The sequence below is a fragment of the Hypanus sabinus genome, chromosome 3, assembly GCF_030144855.1.
Source record: "Hypanus sabinus isolate sHypSab1 chromosome 3, sHypSab1.hap1, whole genome shotgun sequence".
NCBI lineage: Eukaryota > Metazoa > Chordata > Chondrichthyes > Myliobatiformes > Dasyatidae > Hypanus > Hypanus sabinus.
In genome coordinates, this window is record NC_082708.1 from 100,139,494 (window position 1) to 100,165,545 (window position 26,052).

General features: G+C 41.4%; 1 protein-coding gene across 5 annotated transcripts in view; it reads left to right on the forward strand.

Moving 5' to 3' along the window:
* tll1 (tolloid-like 1) overlaps positions 1 to 26,052 on the forward strand; it is a 393,309-nt gene that overhangs the window by 184,461 nt on the left and 182,796 nt on the right. For all 5 annotated transcript variants that reach the window (XM_059964873.1, XM_059964872.1, XM_059964869.1 and 2 more), the window contains one exon: positions 3,756 to 3,934. In XM_059964873.1, coding sequence (XP_059820856.1) covers positions 3,756 to 3,934 — 179 coding nt within the window. The remainder of the gene's footprint in view (positions 1 to 3,755; positions 3,935 to 26,052) is intronic.

The following is a 26,052-nucleotide window of genomic DNA, read 5'->3' on the forward strand; positions in this document are numbered from 1 at the left end:
TTATTTATGTTTTTGCATTATTTTTAATTTGACTTTAATATACCTATATATTTACTGTAATTGTTTGATTTATATTTTTCTATATTATCATGTATTGCTGCTAAGTTAACAAATTTCACTGCTTATGCCGTTGAAATTAAACCTGATTCTGATTCTGGTAGTGTTTGAATTTGTTCTGTATTTGATTTAAATACATAACTTGTTATTCAGTTAAATAGTAGTTTGTCTTTTCCATTTTTTTTTACTTTTTAAAAAACTTTTAACTGTTGGGCAACTATATAATTGGGTCAAATTGTACTGCTCCTGATGTGACCAAACTAATCAGAAATCCAGTGTACAGAGAAAATCTGCAGATGCTGAAAATCTGAGCAACACACACAAAATGCTGAAGGAACTCAGCATACCAGGCAGTATCTATTGAAAGAAGTACAGTCAACATTTCAGCCCAAAACTCTTCGGCAGGACATCCACTGTATATTCATTTTACCATTCATTCCATTCTCTTGCATTGTATCAATGTCTTTGCTTCAATAATGCATCTGCTTATTTAAGGCAATTCTGTTAACTCATTTGTTTTCTAGGTAATAGACGATTCCTCTTAGTCTTGTACAGTACATTCTGCACCAGTCCCCGTTTGAGGATCGGGAGTTTACTGCATTTCACCTTTCAAAGGGGTTTCCAAGAACTACATGCCCATGGGAAGCAACTACCCTGTTGCTGTTGCTCTGCATATCTTCTCAATGGCAGATTGTTGCAGAATAGCTGCAGCAACCCATTGTGTATGCAGGCCTGGCTCACCAATGAAGGGTGGACCCAGCGGCTAAAGCAGTTCTTCATTCACATGACCATACACCAGGAGTTCTTAAACTTTTATGCCATGTACCCCTTTGACAGTCCGGTGAAGCCTATGGACCTCTTCTCAGAATAATGTCTTTAAGCATATAAAGTAAAATACATAGGATTACAAAATAAACCAATTGTATTGAAATACAGTTAAAAAAAATAACTAAACTGAATGTAAAGCTAACTTTCAGCTAGAAGTTAGTAAAAATGAAGATGTAAATTCTTTTTCCATGCAAGTTCACGGAACCTTGATGCACCATCAATAACTCACACTGAGACGTAAGGCGAGGTATCGGCTTTTATTGACTGGAAGAAGGAACCAGGAGTGAGTGTCTATCATACAATGTCTTGGAGACTGAGGCCGAGCGTCAGGCCTCAGATCTCCTTTATACAGGGGCCTGTGGGAGGAGCCACAGGAGCAGTCAGCAGGGGGCGTGTCCCGACAGGCACATAGTTCACCACAAACCTCTAGAATCTGTCCACAGATGCCCAAAGGGTTCATGGACCCCAGATTAGGAATCCCTGTCCTATCCGAAAGGAGAAACTGAGGTAACTTTGTACGTACACAATGCTGGAAGAACTCAGCAGGTCAGGCAGCATCCGTGAGAAAAGAATAGCCAACGTTTTGGGCCGAGACCATTCATCAGGAATGGGGGGGAAGAGCGGGCCGAAGCCCAGTAATAGAGACAGGGGAGGGGGTAGGGCCTAGAGGCGCCAGGTGGAAAACCAATCCAGTTTAAAGGGGGGAGGGGATAAGCATGAAAGAACTGTAGAGGTAAAAAAGCAGAAAGTTAAAAGGGGAAAGAGGCAGAGAGGGACCTGGGAAAGGGGGAGGGAATTACCAGAAATTGGAGAATTCAAGGCAACTTTGTAGCCTGGCAAACAGCTGTAGTCATCTCAACAGTGGGGCCTTGAAGTTATATCAGGGGACTCCAGCGTTCTATCACTGTACAAAAATCGTCCCTTACTTAAGAAGCATTATCATTTATTTTTAATACTGTGTTAAATTGTGTAAAAAGTCATTCCAGAAACTTGAAGATTGTGAATTAAATGCTATTTAATTTTCTATCTGAACAATAGGATAAATCTAAAAATCATTGCCCACTTGTTATGTTCTAGAGGGCATTCCAGATTCCTGAAGAATGACTCCTCTTTAAATTTCAGAGCAGGCGGTTCAGCAGTCTGCCCTGCAGTATATATGCACCCTGCCACAGGGGCAGTAAATGGAGCAGGAGGCTGAGGCTGCACTCCAGTGCAGCACAAAGCTGTGATACCCAACTCTGGTCTCCTCTCCTCTCCTATCAGATTCCTTCTTCCCTAGCTCTTTACTTTTCCACCTATCACCTCTTTGCTTCTCACATTATTCCCTTTAATCCTCCCTCTCACCTATTTGTGACATTTATTGCGAGTGTTGTGTACAAAGGGCTGGAAGCAGTGTTGCAGATCCCTACTGCCCATCCCACAATCTCTTTGACCCACTGCCGTCAGGAAGGAGATGCACAAGTATCAGGACTAGGACTGCCAGACTGGGCAACAGCTTCTTCCCTCAGGCTGTGACCCTGCCACCACTGAGGTCTTGTCACTCAGACAGTGAGTTGTTTACTGTTTAGCTGTGCTGCGCTTTACTACACACATTTTGAATAATAGTTTATTAACTTATAACATGGCACAGCAGCGTACTGGTTAGCTCAATGCTTCACAGTTACCCAGGTTCAATTCCTGCATGTTCTCCCCATGACCATGTGGATTTCCTCCAGGTGCCCCAGTTACCTCCCACAGTCCAAAGATGTAATGTAGGTCAATTGGTCATTATATATTGCCCTGTGATTAGGCTAGGATTAAATCAAGGGATTACTGGGTGGCGCGGTCGAAATGCCTGAAGGACCTGTTCTGCACTGTATCTCAATAAGTGAGTATTTTGGTTTCTATGCTGTTTGTGATATATGTTGTGTGGGTGCATTGTGGTCCAGAGGAATGTTGTTTCATTTGTTTGTATATGTGCACGTGCAGTCAGATTGTAATAAAAATGAGCTTGAACCTGAATTTAATGACCTATTGAAACAGCACATGCTGGAATCTGCCACCAGGCCATTACCCAATATGATAAACCTAGCACACTGAACCGCAGTACAAGTGGAAAATTGGGTTTAACAAAACTCTGAGTTATTACTCCTAGGTCATTGTCTATATTACTCTGAAGTCCACGACCTATTAGTATTCTGTGTGAGAAAAGAAAAACTTAGTACTTAGCCATAAAAATGAGATGGGCTCTTGGTGGTGGGGGCAAATAATCACCTGCTTTTCATTGAAGGGTGTCAGGATATCCCCTTACAAGAAAGGGCACAGATTTTCTGACTCATTCAAAAGATAACATCTCCAAAGCACATCACCAGTTCAGTACTGTTTGCAGTGACAGCTCGATTACGAACTCAAATTGATGGAATATAACTTGAACCTGAAATTTGTTACTTGCTGTCCCTCTAGTCAGTGCATCACTTCTCCCTTCTCCATTCCATAACCACCCCCCCCCCCTTGGTAGACCTCTTGCCCCAAAATTGGGGGAAGAACAGAGTGGAAGATCAGACCTGTGCAGTCGAGCTCCATATGAACTCTGCATATGTTTGGACAGTAGTTGTTGACAATTTCATATAAAATACTAATGATACTGAAGGTCTTATGATTGTAATCATTGTTAATATATCATCTGATTATCAAGGCAGTCACTGTAAGGAATTGTGCAGTCTGTTTATGTTCTTAACAGACTTTATGAATCTACTAGTGCATTTGACTTAATTCAGTCAAATAGTTCTGTCAAAATTTGTTTCTCAAAAGGTAAGCAGACCTATTAATGAGTGCAATCTCAACTGGAAAATATTTTGTGATTAAAATCTAAATTTATTTCTCTTTAATAGGTGTTGTTCTTATGTGGGTAGACGCGGTAATGGTCCCCAAGCTATATCCATAGGGAAAAACTGTGATAAATTTGGCATCGTGGTTCATGAACTGGGCCATGTGATCGGGTTTTGGCATGAACATACAAGACCAGATCGAGATGATCATGTGACCATCATTAGAGAAAACATCCAGCCTGGTAAGATTCCACAATCATGAATTATTTGTATGACTGCAATTTATTTATTTATTCACCAGCAACAGGCTGCATTTGTTGCCCATTGGGAGCAAACTCTTCTGTTAGATCAGGGATTTCCCAATCTGGGGTCCACAAAGCCCTTAGTTAATGGTAGGAGTCCATGGCATAAAAAAAGTTGGGAGTCTCTGTGTTAGATGAATGTATGTCCATAAAGAGTGACAATATTATGCACAGAGTAAACTATTATCTTAAGCGTATGTCAAGCTTTGAGTGTTAGTGTTTGAGTTGGGTGGAGGTCCGATGACTATTTACAGAAAGAGTGGTAATAGTCCAGGAGTAGACGAGCTGGCCATCCTTGTCAAAACTGGGAGACATCAAGGTAAAGTTAAAGGACTAAACTGCAAATGTTAATCTAAATGGGAAACTAATACATGAACGTGCAACATGCACAAAATGCTGGAGGAACTCAGCAGACCAGGCAGCATCTATGGAAAAGAGTAAACTCAATATTTTGGGCCAAGACCCTTCGGCAGGATTCTTTTCCAGTGATGCTGCCCAGCCTTCTGTGCTCCTCCAGCATTTTGTGTGTGTTTTTTGGATTTCCAGCATCTGCAGACTCTCTTGTTCATGAACATGCAACAATAGCTATTATCCAAAAATAAGCCCAGAATGCTGGACGAACTCAACAGGTCAGGCAGCATACATGGAGAGGAATAAGCAGTGAATGTTTCAGGCTGAGACCCTTCATCAGGACTGGAAAGGAAGGAGGAAGAAGCTTATTAGAGGGAAAGGAGTACAAGCTGGAAGGTGATAGGTGAATCCAGGTGTGTGGGTGGGGGGGGGGGGGTGGAATGAAGTAAGAATCGGTGGAAAAGGAAAAGGATGGGAGAAGGAGGATTCTGAAAGAAGAGAAGAAAGGGGAGGGAGAGGTCATAGGCAGATGAGAGGGGAATTGAAGAGGCAAGCGGGAAGGGGAAAAATAACCGGAAATTGGAGAAATCAATGTTTATGTCATCAGATTGAAGGCTACCCAGCTGAAAAATGGGATTTTGCTCCTCCAGCCTGAGAGTGGCCTGATTGTGGGAATAGAGGAGGCCATGGACCGACATGTCAGAATCGGAATAGGGATTGGAATTGAAATGGTTGGCCACTGGGAAATCCTGCTTTTCCAGATGGAGCAAAGGTACTCAACAAAGTGGTCCAGCATCTACGTCAGCTCTCACCAATGTGGAGGAGGCTGCATCGGCAGCACCAGACACAGTAGACAACCCCATTAGATTGTTAGGTGAAGTTTTGCATCACCTGGATGGAGGTGAGGGAGGTGGTGAATGGGAACGTGTATTTCTCCTTCCACTTGCAGGGATAAGTGCCAGGAGGGAGATTAGTGGGAATGGACAAATAGGCAAGGGATTCACGAAGGGAGCAATCCCTGTGGAAGATGGAAAGTGGGCAGGGGGGAAGGTAGAGATGTGCTTACCAAAAACTATTGACTCTTGTTCATTACCATAGAACAAGGTTTCCAAGCTTTTTTTGTAATCCATGGACCAATGCCATTAAGCAAGGGATGGGTGGACCCCAAGCTGAGAACCCCCGCCATAGATGCTGCCTGACCTGAGTTCCTCCAGCATTTTATGTGTGCTGTTCTGGATTTCCAGCATCTGTTGTATTTCTTATATTTATTCAAATATAAAACTTCTTTTGTTAGATATGTTCCTTGAGGTCAGGGATGGCCTGTTTCCATTCTTTTCTTTGGAGTTCTGAAGTAACTGATGAAGGTAAAATGGGACCTGCAGATTTTGTCATAAGTACAGCAGGAAGTACTTAACAGGGTGGACAGGATGGTTTAGTAGGAAGAATGTTTCTTCTGCCACTTATGTTGAGCTCTTGTGCATTCCTGATACCTGTACTCAAGGATCTCATTCCCATCCTGAGCAGGGACAGCTCAGAAATTCCCATGAATTGGGAGGAATGTTTTTAAATAGTTTTCTTGGTACTGTTGCTGTGATAGAGTGTCTGGTTCAGTAGTCTGGTGTAATGATTGACATGGCCTGTCTATTGGAACCAGCAGAGTCTCAGTGATAGAGGTTGTGGTTTCCTTACCCTGCCAGTGGATTTGGAGAATGTGATTGAGAAAGTATCTGTAGTTTTATTCCATTGCTTTGAGATAGTCCATATCTCAGAAAAGATGGTAGATTCCCTACTTTCCTGCACATCATTGAGTGAAGAGAGATTTTATGAAAATCTATTGTCTAGCGTTTGTCCAGGCCCTGCGTTGGAGGCTCAGTAATTTACCTATTGTGCCATCACTATGCCCTTTAATAGAAGTTGAGGTTTATCTCAATGGTAATGCATCTTCTCTTCTGCATTCATAATTTTAATTGAAAAAATTTGTATCCTTTAACTTGAGCAGAAATTTTTAGTTGAATGTAGTAGGGAAGGACTCTATCGTAACATGAACAGCAAATTCCAGTGTAATGAGCTTTCATGGGAAAATGAAAATTAAAGAAGAAAAGAAACAGGAGCAAAAGGAGACCAGGAAGCCCTTGCTGCCAATCAATGAGATCAAGCTGATTCAGTCTTGGCCTCAACACTACTTTCCTCAGATTCCTTCTGTCCCTTGTTGTTTAATTCTCTGTCTTTCTCCACCTTGAATCTGTTCATTGACTCTCTGCACAGCTGCTGTGAAGAACAGAGTTCCAAAACCTGACAACTCACGAGAAGAAATTTGTTCTCATCTCAAACTCAACAAAATGACCCATTATTCTGAAGTTGAGTCGCCTTGTTCTCAATACTCTCTTTAGTTTAAACATCTCAGCATTCACCCTGTCTTATCCTCTTCAGTATCTCATGTGCAGAGAAATGTATGCAGCTCAGAACTTCACAGAAACCAGCTGCCCCTTCATGGGCTCTGACTGTACTTCTCACTGCCTCTGTAAGTGGCCAGAATATCAAAGGACCCACTCAGCACAAACATTTCCTCTTCCTTTTCTCCCACTGGGCAGAAGATAACAATGTCCAAAAGCATGCACCACCACATTCAAGAGCAGCTTAGATCCCTCTGTTATAATACTTCTGGTTGCCTAGTATGAAAAGATAGTCTTGACTTCACAATCTACCTCGTGATAGTCTTGTATCATATTGTTTGCCTGCACTACACTTTCTCAGTAGCTGTTAGACTTTATTTTGCATTTGGTTCTACCTCAGTGCACCGTGTAATGATTTGACCTGCGTGAAAAGTATGCAAGACAAGCTCTTCACCGTGTCTCGGTCCCTGTGACATTCCAATTGCTAAATTTGCTTCAACAAGTCATAAACACAAAAGATTGTGCAGACGCTAGAAATGCAAATAACACACATAAGATGCTGGAGGAACTCAGCAGGTCAGGCAACATCTGTGGAGAGAAATAAAGAGCTGACATTTTAGGTCTGATGAAGGGTCTTGGCCTGGAACGTTGGCTCATTATTTCTCTCCATAGATGCTGCTTGGCCTTCACTCCAACATTTTTTGTTAGTTTCAACAAGGTTATATCTCATCTTATTGTGTTTTGACCGGCTCAATCCCTTGCTCCCAGGAACCAACCTAGTGAATTTTCTCTACACTACCCCTAGTGCAAGCACGTACTTAAGACCAAAGTACTCCAGCACTCTTAAACTCCAGGAGTTGTTGCACCAGCGTATTTTAAAGTTGCATCAAGTCTTCCTTACACTTGTATTCCGTACTTATTGCAATAAAGATCAGCATTCCTTTATCCTTCCTAATTACTTGCTCTCCATATTTCATCAAATAGAACCCCAGTTCATTTTATACCATACAGTATGAAATCTCATTCTATTAAGTAATTGCTTTCTTTCTCGTTCATCCTTCCAAAATAGAATTTATTCAGATTAATAACTCCACATAGAGCAGAAAATAACCGAGTAATCTCGAGTAGTCTCATCATTTATGTCAAATTAATTCACAAAACCACCTGATGGCAACAGTGGCTCTTGAACTTTATTAAGTTTGCAGAATTTATCCAGTAGCTACCATGATCCTCAGGTTAAAGTTAAAAAAAAATCATTTGAAAGTTACCAATTTTGGACATTTTTAGTTTATGATTCAGTTTAATTACATTCTTGCATAATCCCTGAGTACTAACTTACAGGACTTACATGAGCATTGATAATTGTTGCATATGATTTCTGTATATTTAGTAATATTTTCATGTTGTACATTATTGGCAAGATGCCTGTGGCAATGTTGGCTCAGCTGCCTGAACTTGTCACCCACGATATCTGCCTGCCCACACATCGCTTCTTCAGGTGAAAAGGGCTGGAGCACCTCCCAAGCATTTATTAGGCATCAGCCAACATACCCTGATTAGCTCCATCCTCTAGACCCTCATGGATTTTGAAAGCCCTGCTGCTGTCAAGACCCTTTTTTATCTGCTTTTTAAACACCTCTAAAAACAATTCAGAGATAGAAATAATTTTTTGAAAATACTTAAAATTAACTAAAAAGCCATAAGATGCATACAAATACAGTTCAAAGTAAATGTTATTATCAGAGCACATAAATGTGACCATATATAACTCGGAGATTTATTTTCTTGTGGGTATTCTCAACAAATATATTAGTATAGAAACCATGACAGCATCAATGCACGACTGGCCAACTAGGGCATTCAACCGGAGTGCAGAATCAACAAACCGTACAAATGCAAAAAAGAAGCAGCAATAGTATAAATAAGTAAGCAATAAATATCGAGAACATGAGATGAAGAGTCCTTGAAAGCGAGTCCATTGATTATGGGAACATTTCAGTGATGGGGCAAATGAGGTTGTGTGAAGTTAGCCTCTTTGGTTCAAAATCCTGATGGCTGAGGGGTAGTAACTGTTCCTAAACCCTTTGCAAGTCCTACGGTTCTTGTACCTTCTTCCTGGTGGCAGCAGCGAGAAGAGAGCATGGTCTGGACAGTGGGGGTCCCTGATGATGGATGCTGCTTTCCTGTGACAGCGTTTCATGTAGATGTGCTCAGTGGTTGGGAGGGCTTTACCTGTGATAGGCCGGGCCATTTCCACCACTAAGCAGCAAAAAAAAACAGCTCCCACACTCAACTGCACTTCTACAGCATTGGTAATGCCTTTGAAATGAGCAGTGTTCCTTTCCATAATCCAGCCATTCAACGTGAGCAACTACAGGACTAGGGACATGAAGGAAATACAGTGATCACCATTCGGCTCAAAAATAAATATTATGAAACTGCTGGCTCTCCACTGAGTTCATTTTTTTTTGCTTATTTTTTTCCCTGAGTAGATTTAACAATTTTGAAACAGTTTACTAAATTGCATGTAACCAAACTGGTCACAGTTGTGTAGTCTGACTTAATGCAAGGTACTAGTTTAGATAAGACTGTAAGATATAGGAGAGGAACTAGGCCATTCAGCCCATTGAATCTGCTCCGCCATTCCACTATAGCTGATCCCAGATCCCGCTCAACCCATGCACCTACCTTCTCGCCATAACCTTTGATGTCCTGACTGATCAGGAAACTATCAATTATCACTTTAAATATACCCACAGTCTTGGCCTCCACCGCTGTCTGTGGCAGAGCATTCCACAGATTCACTATTCTCTGGTTAAAAAAATTTGCTCCTTAGCTCCGTTCTAAAGGGTTACTGCTCAATATAGAGGCTGTGCCCACTGTTTCTGGACACCCCCACTGTAGAAAACATCTTCTTTATGTCCACTTTATCTAGTCCTTTCAAAATTCTCTTTCAATGAGATCCCCCCATATTCTTCTAAATTTCAGAGAGAACAGGCTAAGGCTGCCAAACGCTCCTCAGATGTTAACCCCTCTATTCCTGGAATCATTCTTGTGAACCTCCTCTGAACTCTTCCCAATGGCAACACATCCTTTCTGAGATACAGGGCCACAAACTGTTGACAATATCGGAAGTGCAGCTTGGCTAATGTCTTATAAAGCTTCAGCATTATCTCCTTGCTTTTATATTCTATTTCTCTTGAAATAAATGCCAATACAGTCCTTATCCGCCTGGGATTGGTTCCGGGACCCCTGTGGATACCAAAAAACACGGATGCTCAGTCCCTTATTTAATCAGTCTCAGTGCAGTGGACTTTAGGACCCGGCGGAGCTCGGGACACGCTGCTTGTGGTTGCTGTTGAATCCGCAGTATTTCTGTTCCGTTGCCGGAAAACGATCACGATTGAAAATAAAGTGGAAATAATAAACTGATTGCAAAGAGGTGAAATGCCATTGGTTATTGGAAAAGTGTTTGGCTACAGTCGGTCAACGATCGGAAAAATTTTAAAGGATAAAGTGAGAATAATGGAGCATGTGAAAGGCCCTGCCCCAATGAAAGCTACAATTATTACTGAGCAATGCAGTGGTTTAATTATTGAAATACATACATTTCTTAAGTGTTTTATATGCACAGAAAAGTAAAATATATACTATATACTAAGACAAACTTTTGACTAACTGATGCTAAATAATACCGGATGTACCTGTTCCGACTTACTTATAATACCTGAGACAAAGTAAATGCTATGATAATAGTTGTTATACTGCATTGTTTAAGGAATAATGATAAGAAAAAAATTGTCTGTACATGCTCAAACAACGAGTGCTGGAGAGAGAACTTCTGTTATTTTTTCAATCCTGATCTGCAGTAGCCTATGCACATCCTACCGTCTACTTTAAATCATCTCTAGATTACTTATAATATCTAATACAATAAAATATTTGTTATACTGCATTGTTTAGGGTATAATGACAAGGAAAAAAAGTCTGTACATGCTCAAACAACAAGTGCTGGAGAGAGAACTTCCGGGTTTTCCCGATTCGCAGTTGGTTGAATCCGTGCATGCGGAACCCACAGATAAGGAGGGCTGACTGTATAACTTTTGCCTTCTTTACCACAGATTCTACTTATAAGTTAACCTTCTGGGAGTCTTGCATGAGGACTACTATGTCCCTTTGTAACTCTGATGTTTGAATTTTCTCTCCACTTAGAAAATAATCTGCAGTTTTGTTCCTTTTACTAAAATGCATTATCATACATTTCCCAACACTGTATTCCATCTGCCACTTTTTGCCCATTCTTCCAATTTGACTAAGTCCTTCTGCAATTGCATTTCTTCCTCAGCACTACCTACCCGTCCACCTGTCTTTGTATCATTTGCAAACTTTGTCTCAAAGCTATCAATTCCATTATCTAAATCATTGACAAACAATGTGAAAAGTAGTGGTCCCAATACTGACTTCTGTGGAACACCACTATTCACTGGCAGCCAACCAGAAAAGACCCCCTTTATTCCCACTTGTTACCTCTTTCTTGTGAGTCATTCCTCTATCAATGCCAGTATCATTCCTGTAACGCCATAGGATTTTATCTTGTTAAACACCTCATGTGTAGTACCTGTTCAAACACCTTCTGAAAATCCAAGTAAATGACATCCACTACCTCTCTTTTGTCCACCCTGCTTGTTACTTCCTTGAAGAACTGTAACAGATTTATCAGGTAAGATTTCCCTTTACGGAAATCATGCTGACTTTGACTTATTTTGTCATTGGTCTCCAAGTACCCCAAAACCTCATTCTTAAAAATGGACTCCAACACTTTCCCAACTACTGAAGTTAGGTTAACTGGCCTATAATTTCCTTTCTTTTACCTTCCTCCCTTCTTAAAGAGAAGAGTGAAATTTGCAATTTTCTGGTCCTCTGTAACCATGCCAGAATCAAGTGATTCTTGAAAGTTCATAACCAATGCATTCATTATCTCCTCAGCAACCTCTCTCAGGACTCTTGGATGTAGTCCATCTGGTCCAGGTGACTTATTTACCTTAAGACCTTTGAGTTTGCCTAGCACTTTTTCCTTTGTAATAGCAATGGCACTCACTCCTGCTCCCTGGCACTTACAGACCTCTGGCACAGTGCTAGTGTCTTCCTCAGTAAAGACTGATGCAAAGTACCCTTTATGTTCATCTGCCATTTCTTTGAACCCATTACTATCTCATCAGAAATATTTTACAGTGGTCCAATATCAACTCTCACTTCCCTTTTACTATTTAAATAACTGAAAAAAACTTTTAGAATCCTGCTGTATATTATTGGCCAGTTTGCCCGTATATTTCAATTTTACCATTCTCGTGGCTTGTTTACTTGCCTTTTGTTGGGTTTTAAAAATTTTCCAATCATCCAACTTCCCACTCACTTTTGCTACATTTTATGCAGATCCCATATCTTTTATGCAGTCCTTAACTTCCTTTGTCAGCCATGGTTTCCTATCCCTGCCATTTGAGACCACCACCTTCAGTGGGTCATATCTATCCTTCACCCTGTGAACTATTCTCAGAAACTTCAGCTACCTCTGCTGTGCCATCATCCCCACCAGTATCCTCCTGCAATCCACCTGGGCAAGCTCCTCTCTCATGCCTCTGTAATTCCGTTTATTGCACTGCGATATTGATTTATGTGACTTGTGCTTCTACGTATTTGCAGTATGAATTCGATCATATTATGATCACTGTCTCCTAAGGGTTCCTTAAACCTTAACCTCCTAATAAAGTCTGGATTATTAAACAACACCCAATTTAAAATAGATTGGATTTGAGCCTTTCTTCGAGTGGGCTCAAAATGTACAAGTTGCTCTAAAAAGCCATCTCCGTCATCTTGAAGTCCTCCATTACAATTGTGACATTCTCCTTATTACATGCCCTTTCCAGCTCTCTTTGCAATCTCAATCCAACTTCTTGGCTACCATTTGGAGGTCTATATATAGTTCCCATAATGGTTGTTTTACCCTTGCAGTTTCTTAACTCCACCCACAATTGTTCAACATTCTCTGACCCTATGTCCACTCTTTCTAAAGATGCAATTCCATCTCTTACCAACAGAGCCACACCACTGCCTATGCTTTCCTGCCTGTCCTTTCGATACAAGTTATATTCCTTGATGTTAAGCTCCCAACTATGGCCTTCTTTCTGCCACAACTCAGTGATGCCCATGAGTTCACCTATCTTATTATGAATACTATGTGCACTTAAATACAGCATTTTCAATCCTGCATTCTTCAGCCTTTTGAATTTTGCCCCTCTGGTACAAATTAACTCTTTGTCTGCATTTGTACCCAATCATTGGCTTGTTTTTCCTTACATTCATATTACGTATTATATAATCTACCTGTAAACCTGCTGGCTGATCCTCAACTCTATCATAGTGGTTCCCATCCCCTGCATATTTGTTTCAACCACTCCCAACAGTTCTTGCAAACCTGCCTGCAAGGATATTCATCCCCTTGGAATCAAGTGCAGCCTGTCCCTTTTGTACAGGTCACCCCTGTCCCAGAAGAGGTTCTAATGATCCAGAAAGCTGAATCCCTGCCCCTGCTCCAATTCTTCAGCCACTCATTTATCTGCTGCCTCATTCTATCCCTATCCTCATTGTTGCATGGCATAGGCAGCAATCCCAAGATTACATACATAGCTACTCATGACGAGGTTCAGTTGAACAATCTAATAATTCTGATGGTGAGCCTTGCTCGTGGATCATCTGATATTAGATTCCAAAGTAGCCCTTAATCTTATTTGTCTTCTGAGCATTGTTTTGAACATCCTGAAAGTAATGCTGAAGACAGGCTGACTCATTAAATTTTTTAATTGAGTAGAAGATTTAGAAGAAGGATTAAGCTTGACTCCTGGAAGCACAGTGATGACACAGCTGGCAGAGCTGCTTCTTCACAATTCCAACAACGTGGGTTCAATCCCATGTTCTGATGCTGTTTATGTGGGTCTTCCAGCTTCCCTTGTGACTGTGTGGGTGTCCTCCAGATTCTCTAGCTTTATCCCGTGTACCAAAGCTGTGCTGTTACAGTTTGTTGACTAATACAACTTGTTCCTTGTGTGTAGGTGTGTGTAGAATCTGTGTCAGGGTGTAGAAGGAAGTAGAATATCTTTTGTTGACCAATATAACTAGATTTTTGTGTGTAGGTGTGTGTAGAATTTGAGAACAGTGGAAGATGGAGTGAATAAAGTGGAATTATTGAAGGATTAGTGCTTCACAGGCCGAAGTACAGTTCGTGTACAACAAAATAAATGTCTAAATGAAATAATATGAGGACATTTGTCCAGGCAGTCAGGGAGTGGAGAAATATGGTGTACATACTTTATAACAAAGGGGATACCACTAACCAGGATCTCAGACAGCTAGCATCTGTGTAGTTCTAACATCCTGCACAGGGTGTACAACCTACCTTCAATAGCCAATAAGGCTGCCAGAGTCAGTAGTGACTCCAGCGATGGAGCAACAGGCCAATTGTGCAGTGTGTTTTCAAACTCCATACAGCAGAAAAGTCCAGAATTACTGAAGCTTGCTGTCTCTAATCCACAGTAGTTGTTTGCCATCAAAACGTTCCAGCCTGTTAATTCTGAGAACATCAGATGCTGAGGTGTCAGCCTGCCTTATGTGCTCAGGGAAAATGTGAGCTTTAAATCCATAACTTATTAACTAAATGGTGAGAATGATACCAACTAAGTGCAGTTAATACTGCTTCCTGCTGTTGAACTGAATAATAATTATTCAGAACTACAAGAGGTAGATAAAATATTATTCATTGGTGGACAGTTGTTCATGGATTACGCAGTTTTTATCCTGTGGGAACATTAGTAGTAGTGTGATCACTGGAGTCGAGTATGATGCTCTCCTATGGGGTTGTCTATTGGTGGGTCCTCAGTTGGCTGTAGAGGCTGATTTTAAATTCTACATATTCTGGTGCAGTGTGGACAGGAGCAAGTTGTGGTTGTGTTTAGTCATTGTCCCTTTTGTTTGTTCAGTCTCTCCTTTCGGAGCTGCCATTTTTTCTCTACGGCACAGTTTCTTCTCGAACAGATTTTCTCCAGGTGTATCTTGTCTTCCCAGTGTTTGGATGTAATGTTGAATTTCTTCAGGCTGATTTTGATGTTATATTGATGATATACTGTTGGTAAGTTGTGGGAACATCACAGAAGATCAGACAAGTTGGGAAGCATGAAAATCATTCGTCTGATTTTTTTCCAAATGGATCAATGAAAGTAGCAACAAATTGAAAGCAGATAGGCTGGGGAGAGAGGGGTAGATGTGACTGTCAGAGCTGACATTGATAAATGATATGCTGGATGCAGATGTTAGGGGGTAAAAGCTCTGCCGAAGAGAGAAGATGTGCAGAAAAGGAGGACATGCTGTTTGTGTGAGATCTCCATCAGTTGCAGCAGAGGTGAGCTGTTTTCCTGGAAGAATGAGGACATTTCAGAAGCTTCAGAGCAGAAGGCCTCACATTAAGAACAGTTAAGGCAGAAAAGGGAAAACTGAGAAAAATGGATAATGTCCTTGCAGGAGACAGAAGAGGAGAAGGTGTAGTTGATGGTATTAAAGAACATCTGTGTGGAAAGTTTAACACAAAAGATAGAGACACGGAGATGAAGATAAATACTTCCTGTTAAAGATAGTGCCGGTGAGATGCAGAAACGCTTTACGGGCAGTAAACAAACTAATCTGTTCTATTAATTACAATATTTCTGGACAACAATCATTGCAATCTGCACCTGTAATTTCACTTTGAGAACAATGCTGCATGACCTAACATCTTTGCAGTATCTTGAAAGGTCCAGCAAACCGGACACATGGGAGTGCAGGTACAGCCATGGTGACCATCACTGGAGCACACTTAGGGCTGGATCGAAGGGACGGAGCCGATGTTTGGACAATTTAAACACCAAGCTAGATTAAAAAGAATAAGGCGCCAAGGCTGAGGGAAAAGGATGAACCAGTTTTCAGCTCACTACTCCGCAAGATTTACTTACCTCAGTGCTGAACTGACTCTACAGCTTTGGCCTGCAACCATCGGCGCTCACTTTGGGATATACTGGCTCAGTGGTGGTTTGTAGCCATCAGGCTCCTGTACCGGCTTCGCCCGCCTCAGCGCTGATCTGCCCTGTGACTTTCTTTTCTCTCTGGTTAATGTTCTCTGTGTTACTTGTTCACATGTTTATTGTTTGCATGATTTGTTCTGGTTTTCCATACATTGCACGTTTGATGATCTTTGTGGTGTATGTTTTACTGTGTTTCTCTGTTTTGTGGCTGCCTGCAAGGAGACGAATCTCAAGGGTGTATATAGTATAGATACTTTGATAATGAATGTACTTTGAATTTTGAACACAAGGATCTAAAAAAGGGAAGAGAGAGTCTGTATGAATTTGAGGGGAGGTTGCAGTAAAGTGTCTTGGTGCTGCTTCCTGAACTCGAGGAATTTTTTTCCCTTTTTTGTAATTTTTTTTATTGAAGTTCATCAAACAAACATTTCCATAAGATGTATTTCAGACATTGTACATATATATCATATAATCATATATGTCACAAATCTCCACGAAGTATTTATCTGAGGTATGCACTTATAGAAAAGAGTGGCAAGAAAAAACAAGCAAAAGGAAAGAAATATAAACAGTTTTTCCAATATATCTGACACTGCTGTTCATAGCAGACAGGTTTATCATTACAGGTTGATCATTAGTAAGAAGTATTTCAGTTATTAAGTCATGATAATGAGGACATTTACAGATTTTTTTTTAACAGGCATGTGAATTCAAGGTCTCCAGCATGGGTTTCTTGGACTCAATAAGGGAAAGGGAAGTTTGAGTTTTTAAGTCAGGGTACACATTATTACAAAGGAGAAAAACACACACAAAAAAAAACCATAGGCTGACATTAGGGAGAGGAACAGTGTTAACAATTCAGACCAAAGATTTTCTGTCAGAACTAATTTCCTGGTGTCCATAGCAGCTCTGTCTATTGTTCATTTCAAATGTTTGCAGATTTTTTTGTGAATTCCAGAGAATTTGAAAAGCTGTGGCTGTGGTTGTGGTTGGGTTTGTGCAGTGGTTGTGGTTGGGTTTGTGCAGTGTATCATATCCTGGAGATGTTACTTACAATGTAATGTAGAGTTTCTGTAGGTGCACAAGAGACATCTGGAGGGTAGAGAGGAGAACAGCAGTGAGCAGAGCAGAGTGCAGAATGGCAGGAGTCAATGGAGTGACATTACCAGTGCTTGGGATTTGCAGACACAAGTTCCTCTTTCTGATCCACCTGAAAGAGCAGTATTTCTGCAGGTTCGCATTGATAAAATGCAGACAGTTGCGCGGTTTGGCGGATTTCTTAATGAAGGGAATCCCCAGATGGATCATCTACGAATGCATTCCATGTCACTGTGAAAGTACCTTTAGAACAAAATCTCTGTCCTTGGTCCTTTCTGGACCTTTGTGGGAAACGTGCAAAGTTTATCTCAGATGGCTGTATGACAAGGATGTATTTATGTGCCAGGTTGTAAATATTGTCAGTTCCTCCTGGATTGGCAAAGAATGTGATGAATCGGCTCCCAGATTTGTCTTTCCAATTATCATCCAACAGCTAGTGGAATCCGATTTTGGCACTGATGCTGCAGCCAAGGACAATATCACCTATAATTAAATCACAGCTAACCAGCAGCCATGAGAAGTAGGTATGTGCTTGATTCTCTGGGATCTGCCATGCTGGGGCACTCTGACAGCTGGAACCACTGAGTGTCTGAAAGGTGTGGGGAATCTGGCTCTTAGGAGCTTGGAGATTTATTGTGACACCTATGTGGAGCTCCACAAGAACATTATAAAGAGAGCTGTCAGCCGTGTTATTAATCCATCATGTTAAAAAGCACTATTCTGAGCTGAGTCCTTTGGTCTTAGACGCCCCCAGCAAAGGAAACGTATCCGTGGGATGTGGATGCTCTAATTGCCCTTTTGGGAATTGTGGGCCCTGTTGCAATGCTTGTGCTAAAGGTTCTCACACAGAGCTGTGAGGACGGATGCCCTTGGACTTTGAGCCAGCAATGATGAAGTATTGGTGATATATGCAACCCAGCGAGATACCTGTTTGTTTGAGATTAATTCCCACTGCCTTTTAAGTGATAGAGGTCACAAATTAGGAATTTGCTTCTGGAGAAGTTGGGACAGAGTATTTTAACAATAAGCATAAAGGAACTGAAAGTGCTAGTTAGTGTTCAGAACATATGGGTGGACATGAATGGAGGACGTTCCTAGCAATGAAGGTTATGTTTCATCATTGAAATAGAAATTGCATTGCCAACATCTCATGAAATGCCTTTATGTGTTCAGGGAAATGCAAAAGCACACCTTATCATTCTGTCGGGCATCTCTGTGGCTTCAGAAGAGGTGGAGACAGCCTGTCTTATCTCTGCTCTGATAGATGTGATGCTTTTAGCCAATTACTTCTGGGCTTTAAAGATCCTGACAATCTCACAAATCTGGATGATAAATTGGTAAATTGGTTTATTATTGTCACATGTATGACGTACAGTGAAAAATTTGTCTTCAGAAGCAGTATCAGGTTCAATGTCACTGGCATAGTTGTGAAATTTGTTGTTTAATGGCAGTTCAGTGCAAAACATCAATGTATAGATTACAATAAGAAATATATAAAAGTCATTAAATATGTAGTGCAAAAAGAGAGCTGAAAAATAGTGAGGTAGTGTAATCACAAACAAGCAAAAATCTGCAGATGCTGGAAATCCAAGTAACTTTCACAAAATGCTGGAGGAACTCAGCAGGTGAACAGGTTTTTTTCCCCCTCTGGTCTTGAGGAATAGTCACAGCCCAAAACTGTTTACTCTTCCATAGATGTTGCCTGAGCTGTTGAGTTCCTCTGGCATTTTGTGAGTGAGGTAGTGTACTAGGGTTCATTATCCATTCATAAATCTGATGGCAGAAGGGAAGAAGCTGTGTCTCCAACATTGAGTGTCTGTCTTCAGGCCTCTGTACTTCTACCCTGTTGGTAGCAGTAGGAAGAGGGCATGTCCCAGGTGATGGGGGTCCTTAAAGTTGGATGCTGCCTTTTTGAGGTATTGCCCCTTGAAGATGTTGAGGATGCTGGGGAGGCTAGTGCCCATGATGGAGCTGGTTCAGTTTGCAACTTTCTGCAACCTTTTCTGATCCTGCCCAATGGCCCCTCCATACCAGATGGTGATGCAATCAGTTGGAATGCTCTCCGTGGTACATCATAGAATCTGCAAGAGTCTTTGGTGACATATCAATCCTCCTCAAACTTCTAATGAAGTATAGCCCCTGTTGTGCCTTCTGTGTAACTGCATCAATATGTTGGCCCAAAGTATAGATCTTCAGAGATGTTGACAACAGGTCATTGAAATGCCTCACCTTTTCCACTTCTGATCCTTCGATAAGGACTGCTATGTTCAGTCTATTTCTCCTTCCTGAAATACACAAATCAATTCCTTGGAGTTACTGATGTTGAATGCAAGGTTGTGGTTGTGACACTATACAACCAGCTAATCTCACTCTTATATGCCTCTTTGTCACTATCTGAAATTCTGCCAACAATAGCTGTTAATCAGAAAACTTATAGATGGCATTTGAGCTGTGCGTATTCAGACAGACATGGGTGTAGAGAGAGTAGAGCGTTAGGCCAAGCTCGTACCTTTGAGACTATTGTCAGTGTTGTTTGAGGTGGAGATGTTATTTCTGATCCGCGCTGATTGTTGCCTTCCAGTACGGAAGTCAAGGGTCCAGCTGCACAAGAATGTACAGGGACCAAGTGTTTGGAGCTTGTTGATTAGTACTGAGGGTATGATGGCGTTAAGTACTCAGCTGTAATCAATAAACAGCAGCCTAATGTAGGTATTGCTATTGTCCAGGTGATCCGAGGGCGAGTGGAGAGCCAGTAAGATTGCATCCACTGTAGATCTATTGTGGTGATAGTCAGGTTGCGGTGGGTTCATGCCCTTGCTTAAGCAGCAGTTGATTCTGAGTGATAGTCATTGAGGCAGCTTACCCTGCTCTTCTTGCGCACTGTTATAATTCTCACTCTTTTGAATCAGATGAGAATCTTCAACTGTAGCAGTGAGAGATTAAAGATGTTGTTGAACTCTCTTGCCAGTTGGTTGGCACAGGCTTTCGGTGCCGTACCGGGGCCTGACGCCTTGAGAGAGTTTACTTTGGTGACCTCGGAGACAGAAATCACAGTGATTCACACAGGTATAGTTTTATTCTCCCTTCAAAGCATGCATAAAAGGCCTTTGAGTAATCTGGGAGTGAAGTATCACAGACATTCATAATGTTAGGTTTTGCCTTGTGGGAAGTAATAGCCTGAAAATCCTGCCAGAGATGTGCATCAGATTTCATCTCTAACTTCAATTGGAATTGTTTCTTCACTCTTAAAATAGCCTCTATAGGTCGTATCTGGACTTCTCATATAGTTCTGGATCACTGGTCTAGAATGCTACAGATCTAGCTCTCAGCAGACTATGAATCTCCTGGTTTATCCTCTGCTTTTGGTTTGGGTATATCTATTATGTTTTTGAAGGAAGGCACTCTTCCACACAAGTCTTGATAAAATCGGTGACAGTTGTGGTGTATTCATTCAGATCCAACAAAGAATGTTGTCTGGTTTACCGATTCAAAGCAGTTCTATAACCGCTCCTCCACCTCCTTTGACCATACCTTTGTGGTCCTCACCAGAATTGCCAAAATGCGGGAATGAGATAGCACGGTAAGCGTTCTTGATGGTGTTGCGATAGTTGTCAAGTTTGTTAGCTCCTCTGGCTCTGTTGGTGAGAGACTTCTTCACACTGACCTGGTTTAAGTCCCTCAAATAAAGCAATCTTGTAAGTACACCCCATCCTTCCTTTGTCAGGGGTCACCCTGGTTGGAAAAGGGGTCCAGAAGAGACCCTATGAACTGTGCTGCTATTAAGAGAGAGCGAGAGGGAGGCGTCCAGCACAATGAGAGGGGGAGAGAGAGAGAGAGAGAGAGAGAGACAGAAACTGCTTGAAAGAATGATGTTATGGTTCCTCTGCTGATTGTTTACCTTTCTCTGCGGTCACTTGCCTGCTTGCAGGGAGTCTGCAGAAAGCGGTGGGCGGAACAGGTTTGGAAAGCTGGTGTCCAATATGTGGAGATAAAAAGCAGACCCGCTGGGCCACAGGCAGACACACCAACACACACCATGAGGCACACACAGTGTCGGACACTGAACGAGCTTTGTGCACCCACTTGAAGGTGGGGTTTGGAGGATCAGTTCGGGAAAATCAATCAGTGGCTCACAATGTGAGAAGGTGCGACCGGTGGGAACTGTTTGTGTGTCCACCCTTGTCTGGGTGATAATTCCACCACTGAAGAACGGTCGTACGTGGTATGGTCATAGTTGGTGACCACAACAGGATTTCGGAGGACAACAGGAAGATCGACGGCATCAGCTCACCTCTCACCTCTCTCCAACATTACTCAGCTACATACCACGAACTGAACCGACCTCTCTTCATCATCGTAAGACTGTACCCATTTACCCCTAGGTTTGGAAGAGCCTAGTTTTGTTCATATTTTCTCACACACACACACACACACATACACACACTCACACCATTGCAAATCTGTTCAATATATTTGCATTTATATTACTGTATTGCTTAGTTACTAATAAACACTATTAGTTTATAGCCATACCAGACTCCAAAGTGTTTCCCATTTCTGCTGGTTCTTTAACCCGGTCACGGGGTACGTGACACCTTGATAATATCTTCTTGGTCCTCAGTACTGGTGCAATGGACCTTAGTCCCTGACTGTAACCTGTGAGTAGGATAGCCATGTGATTGGTCTTGGCAAAGTGTAGGCATGGGATGGCATGTAAACAAATTCCACTGACTCTCCTTTGACTTTCTTGCCAGTTATTTCCTCATAGAATTCCAACAGATTTGTCAGGCGGGATCTCCTGACAAAGCCATGCTGACTTTGACCTTATTTATCATGAGCCTCCAAGTACCACGAAACCTCATCCTTATAATTGACTCCAATATGTCCCCAACCATTGATGTCGGTCTAACTGGCCTTTAATTTCCTTTCTTCAGCCTGCATCCCTTCTTAAAGAGTGGAGTGACATTTTCAACATTCCAGTCCTCCAGAACCATTCCAGAATCTAGTGATTCTTAAAATAGCATTACTAATGCCTCCACAATCTCCTTAGCTACCTTTTTCAGAACCCTGAGGTATAGTCCATCGGGTCCAGGTGTCTTTTCTACCTTCAGACCTTTCAGTTTTCCAAGCAACTTCTCTTTAGTAATAGCAACTCCACTCCCTTCTTCCCCCTGACACTTCTCCAATTTCTCTCAAACAGCTAGTGTCTTCCACGGTAAAGACTGAAGCAAGATATTTATTAAGTTCATCCAATTTTTTTGTCCCCCATTACTACCTCTGCAGTGTCATTTTCCACTGGTCCAATATCCACTCTCACCTCTCTTTTACTCTTTATATATTTGAAATAACCTTTGGTATCCTATTTAATATTATTGGCTAGCTAAACCTGTATTTCATCTTTTCTCTCCAGCTTTTTTAGTTGCCTTCTGTTGATTTTTAAAAGTGTCCCAATCCCCTATCTTCCCACTACTTTTGCTATATTATAGCAAATATTTATCTCAGTCATGGTTGTCTAATCCTCCCCTTAGAATACTTCTTCATTTTTGAGATATATCTGTCCTGCACCTTACAGATTGCCCTCAGAACCTCCACACATTGCTGTTCTGCCATCAACCATGCTGGTATCCCTTTACTTCGGTCAGCTGCTCTCTCACTCCATGTAATTTCTTTTTCTCCATTGTAACATTGATACATCTGACTTTATCTTCTCCCTGTCAAACTTCAGGGTGAATTCTATCGTATGATCATCACTGCTTCTTAAGGGTTCGTAATTAAATCTGGTTCATTACACAACACCCTATTCTGAATTGTCTTTCCCCTAGTGCGTTCAATCACAAGCTGCTCTAAAAGGCCATGTTGTAGGCATTCTACAAATTCCCTTTCTTGGGATCCAGCACCAATTTAATTTTCCCAATCTACCTGAATATTGAAATCCCCCATGACTATTGTAACATTGCCTTTTTTAAATGTATTTTTTACCTCCATTTGTAATTTATACCCCACATACTGACTACTGTTTGAAGGCCTGTATATAACTCTCATCATGTGCACTTGCAGTTTCTTAACTCTACTCACAAGGATTCTACATCTTCTGATACCATCTCACCTCTTTTTAAGGATTTGATTCCATTTTTAGCAACAGAGTCAACCCACCCCCTTTGCCTCCCTGCCTGTCCATTTGATACAATGTGTATCCTTGGATATTAAGCTCCTCACTATAATCTTTCAGCCATGACAGGTTATAATCGCAGGATAGGAGCTGCACTCGAGCTTGGTAGTATGTGCTTTCAGGCTTTTGTGTATTTTGCCTGATGGGAGAGTGGAGAAGGGAGAATGTGTCAAGGAGGCTGAGTGGGGCGAGCTGGGATTTTAAATTATCCTGGATGCTTTACTGAGGTAGCAAGAAGTGAAGACAAATTCCATAGAGTGGAAGCTGATTTCTTGGGTGTACTGAGCTGTGTCCATAATTCTCTGTGTCTCTTGGAGAGAGCCTTTTGCACCCCAAGCCATGATACTCATGAATAGGATGCTTTCTCTGATGGGTCGATAACAATTGGTGAGGTAATGAGAAATTTACTTAGCCTCCTGAGGAAACAAGGGTGCTGGTGAACTTTCTTGGCCTTGGAATCAATGTAGTCGATATTCCCTCCTGGGATCTAAACTTGACAACTCTCTCAACCTCAGCACCATTGATATATATGAAGATCATGAGCACCAGCCATCTTCCTGAACTCATTGAAGTTTTCTGTATTGAACGGCAGCTTGTTGTCATGACAACACCCTCTCTATCTCCTTCCTGAACTCTTGAGTCATTATTGGAGGTGTAGACTACTATGTCTGCAAACTTGTGATGGAGTTAGAGTAGAATATGCCCATGCAGTCATGAGTGCTTAGTGTGTAGGGTAGGGGGCTACAGCTTGTGGAGTACCAGTGTTGAGAGTAATTATGGCAGGGGTGTTGCTGCCAAATCTTCCTGTTTGTGGGCTGTTGGTCAGTAAGTCGAGGATACCAGTTGCATAGGGTGGTGATTATTCTCTCACAGTTTGTAGATCAGTTTTCTTGGAATTATAGCATTGAAGGTGTAGCCAAGCATAGCTCTCTTAACTGTCCTGATGCTCTGGAACTGGCTCTGTCAGATCTGTTGTGATAGTACACTGTGAGAATCAAAGTGGGTTAAAGTTGTCTGGGAAGCTGATGTTAATACGTGTTGGTCTTTTGAGGCATGTTGTCTTATTTTTCTTCAGTACTGAGATGTTAGTGCTCTTCTTAAAGTAGCCTGAATCTTTGCACAGTCAGACTTAGCTGTCAAGAGACAAAGTTGCTTTGTTGAGGAACTAGATTGATTACTTGAAGTGCCAGCTGTATGTGGAGATCTGGTCTCCAGGCTGCTGGGAGGGCTAGTATCACTTAACTTGGGCATTATACACCAAGAATAGTTTATAAAATTAATTCACTTGTTGCAAGACAAATGGTACTGTGGTATTAGTCATTCTGATTAAGGAAGCAATTATCTCTTTCTATGGACCATGGATATGGCCCACATAGTGTTATTTCACAATCTGTTATGCCAATGAGGTCCCTCCGTAGTATCCAAGATATCTTTAAGGATTGGTGCCTCAGAAAGGCGGCGTATATCATTAAGGGCTGCCATCAACCAGGACATGCCCTCTTCTCAACTTTACCATCAGCAAGGAGGTACAGAAGCCTGAAGACACACACTCAGCATTTCACGCACAGTTTATTTCCCTCTGTCATCTGATTTTTAAATGGACGTTGAACCCATGAGTGCTACCTCATTACTTTTTTATATATAGTTTCTGTTTGTACACTACTTATTTTAATTTATCTATTTAATGTATATGTCACACATTGCATTGTTCTGCTGTTGAACAAGTTTCATGACATATGCTAGTGATATCTAACCTGATTCTGAATCTAATTCTGATTTAGCTATTATTTCAGAAAGGTTAGTAGTGTATAGCCATTTAACTGTGAGTTCACAGTCTCTGTTTCTGACTGAGAGGGACTTGGTTGTACCACATCCATTGTGTTGCTTAGTTTCTTGTTGTTGTACAATTTATGGCAGTCCATCCGTCATCCCTTACATGAATGTCCCGTATTCTTCTCTGTGGGATGAAAGAGTACACCTCGAATGACTGCAAACAGTGCATACAGATTGTTCTGAGGCAGAGCTATTCATGTAGGTGACAGAACATGTTAGAAGGTGGGTGAAGAGGTACATAAAAATAAATTGTTGAAATGTGACAGCCGAAGTAATGTAATTGAGTAAATGTGGCAAGACAAGTTTATAGCACAAAAATAAAAACAATGTTGGAACCAGACAGTGGATTAGGCAGCACCTGTATAATGAGAATCAGAGTTAATGTTTCAGGTTAGTCATGTTTGTCAGAAGAAGAGCAAATCATTATGTAATGGAGATGAGACCATGACATGATGCTCTTGCTATTTGCCTCCTCTGTCACCCAGAACCAGGCCACCCAAATGATAACCACAGGTCTCTTCCTTCCAATTATGGGGAAAATATTCTCCCTCCTGGTCCTGACTGGCGTGCAGCCAGCAACAGATAAAGAGAGACGTTGTTCTGTGGCCAGCACCTGGACTGTACAATGTTCACCGTCTCATGACTCCTCCAAATTCCAGATATATAGCTGGCTTGGGATCAGGTCGTATGAGTGCTCACCACTCCCCCGTTTAGTGTGAAGGCAAAAAGGCTAAGAGGGGGAAAAAAAGAATTATTCAGATCAGTTTGAATTGTGTAATTTAACCCCCTTTCTTTCAGTTTTGTGCACACTGTTAATTATTTTGCACTAGCCATCCTTCTATTAACATCGTGCTAATGTTTCTGTTTTCACAGCAGATCAGTCAAGTTAAATATCACTTTAGTAATACAATACAAACTAGAAGCATAAGTTCGTGGTTTTAAATTTACTAAGTTTATGCAAAATAAATTAGAGTTTTAACTGTACAAGCATGTACAGATTTGGCAATAAATGCACAGTTGCTGAACAGTGAAACATGATTAATTGAGGGTCAGTTTATTCCTGGATCAAATGTTTCTATTTAAGCTATATATTCCATTACAAATAAACTC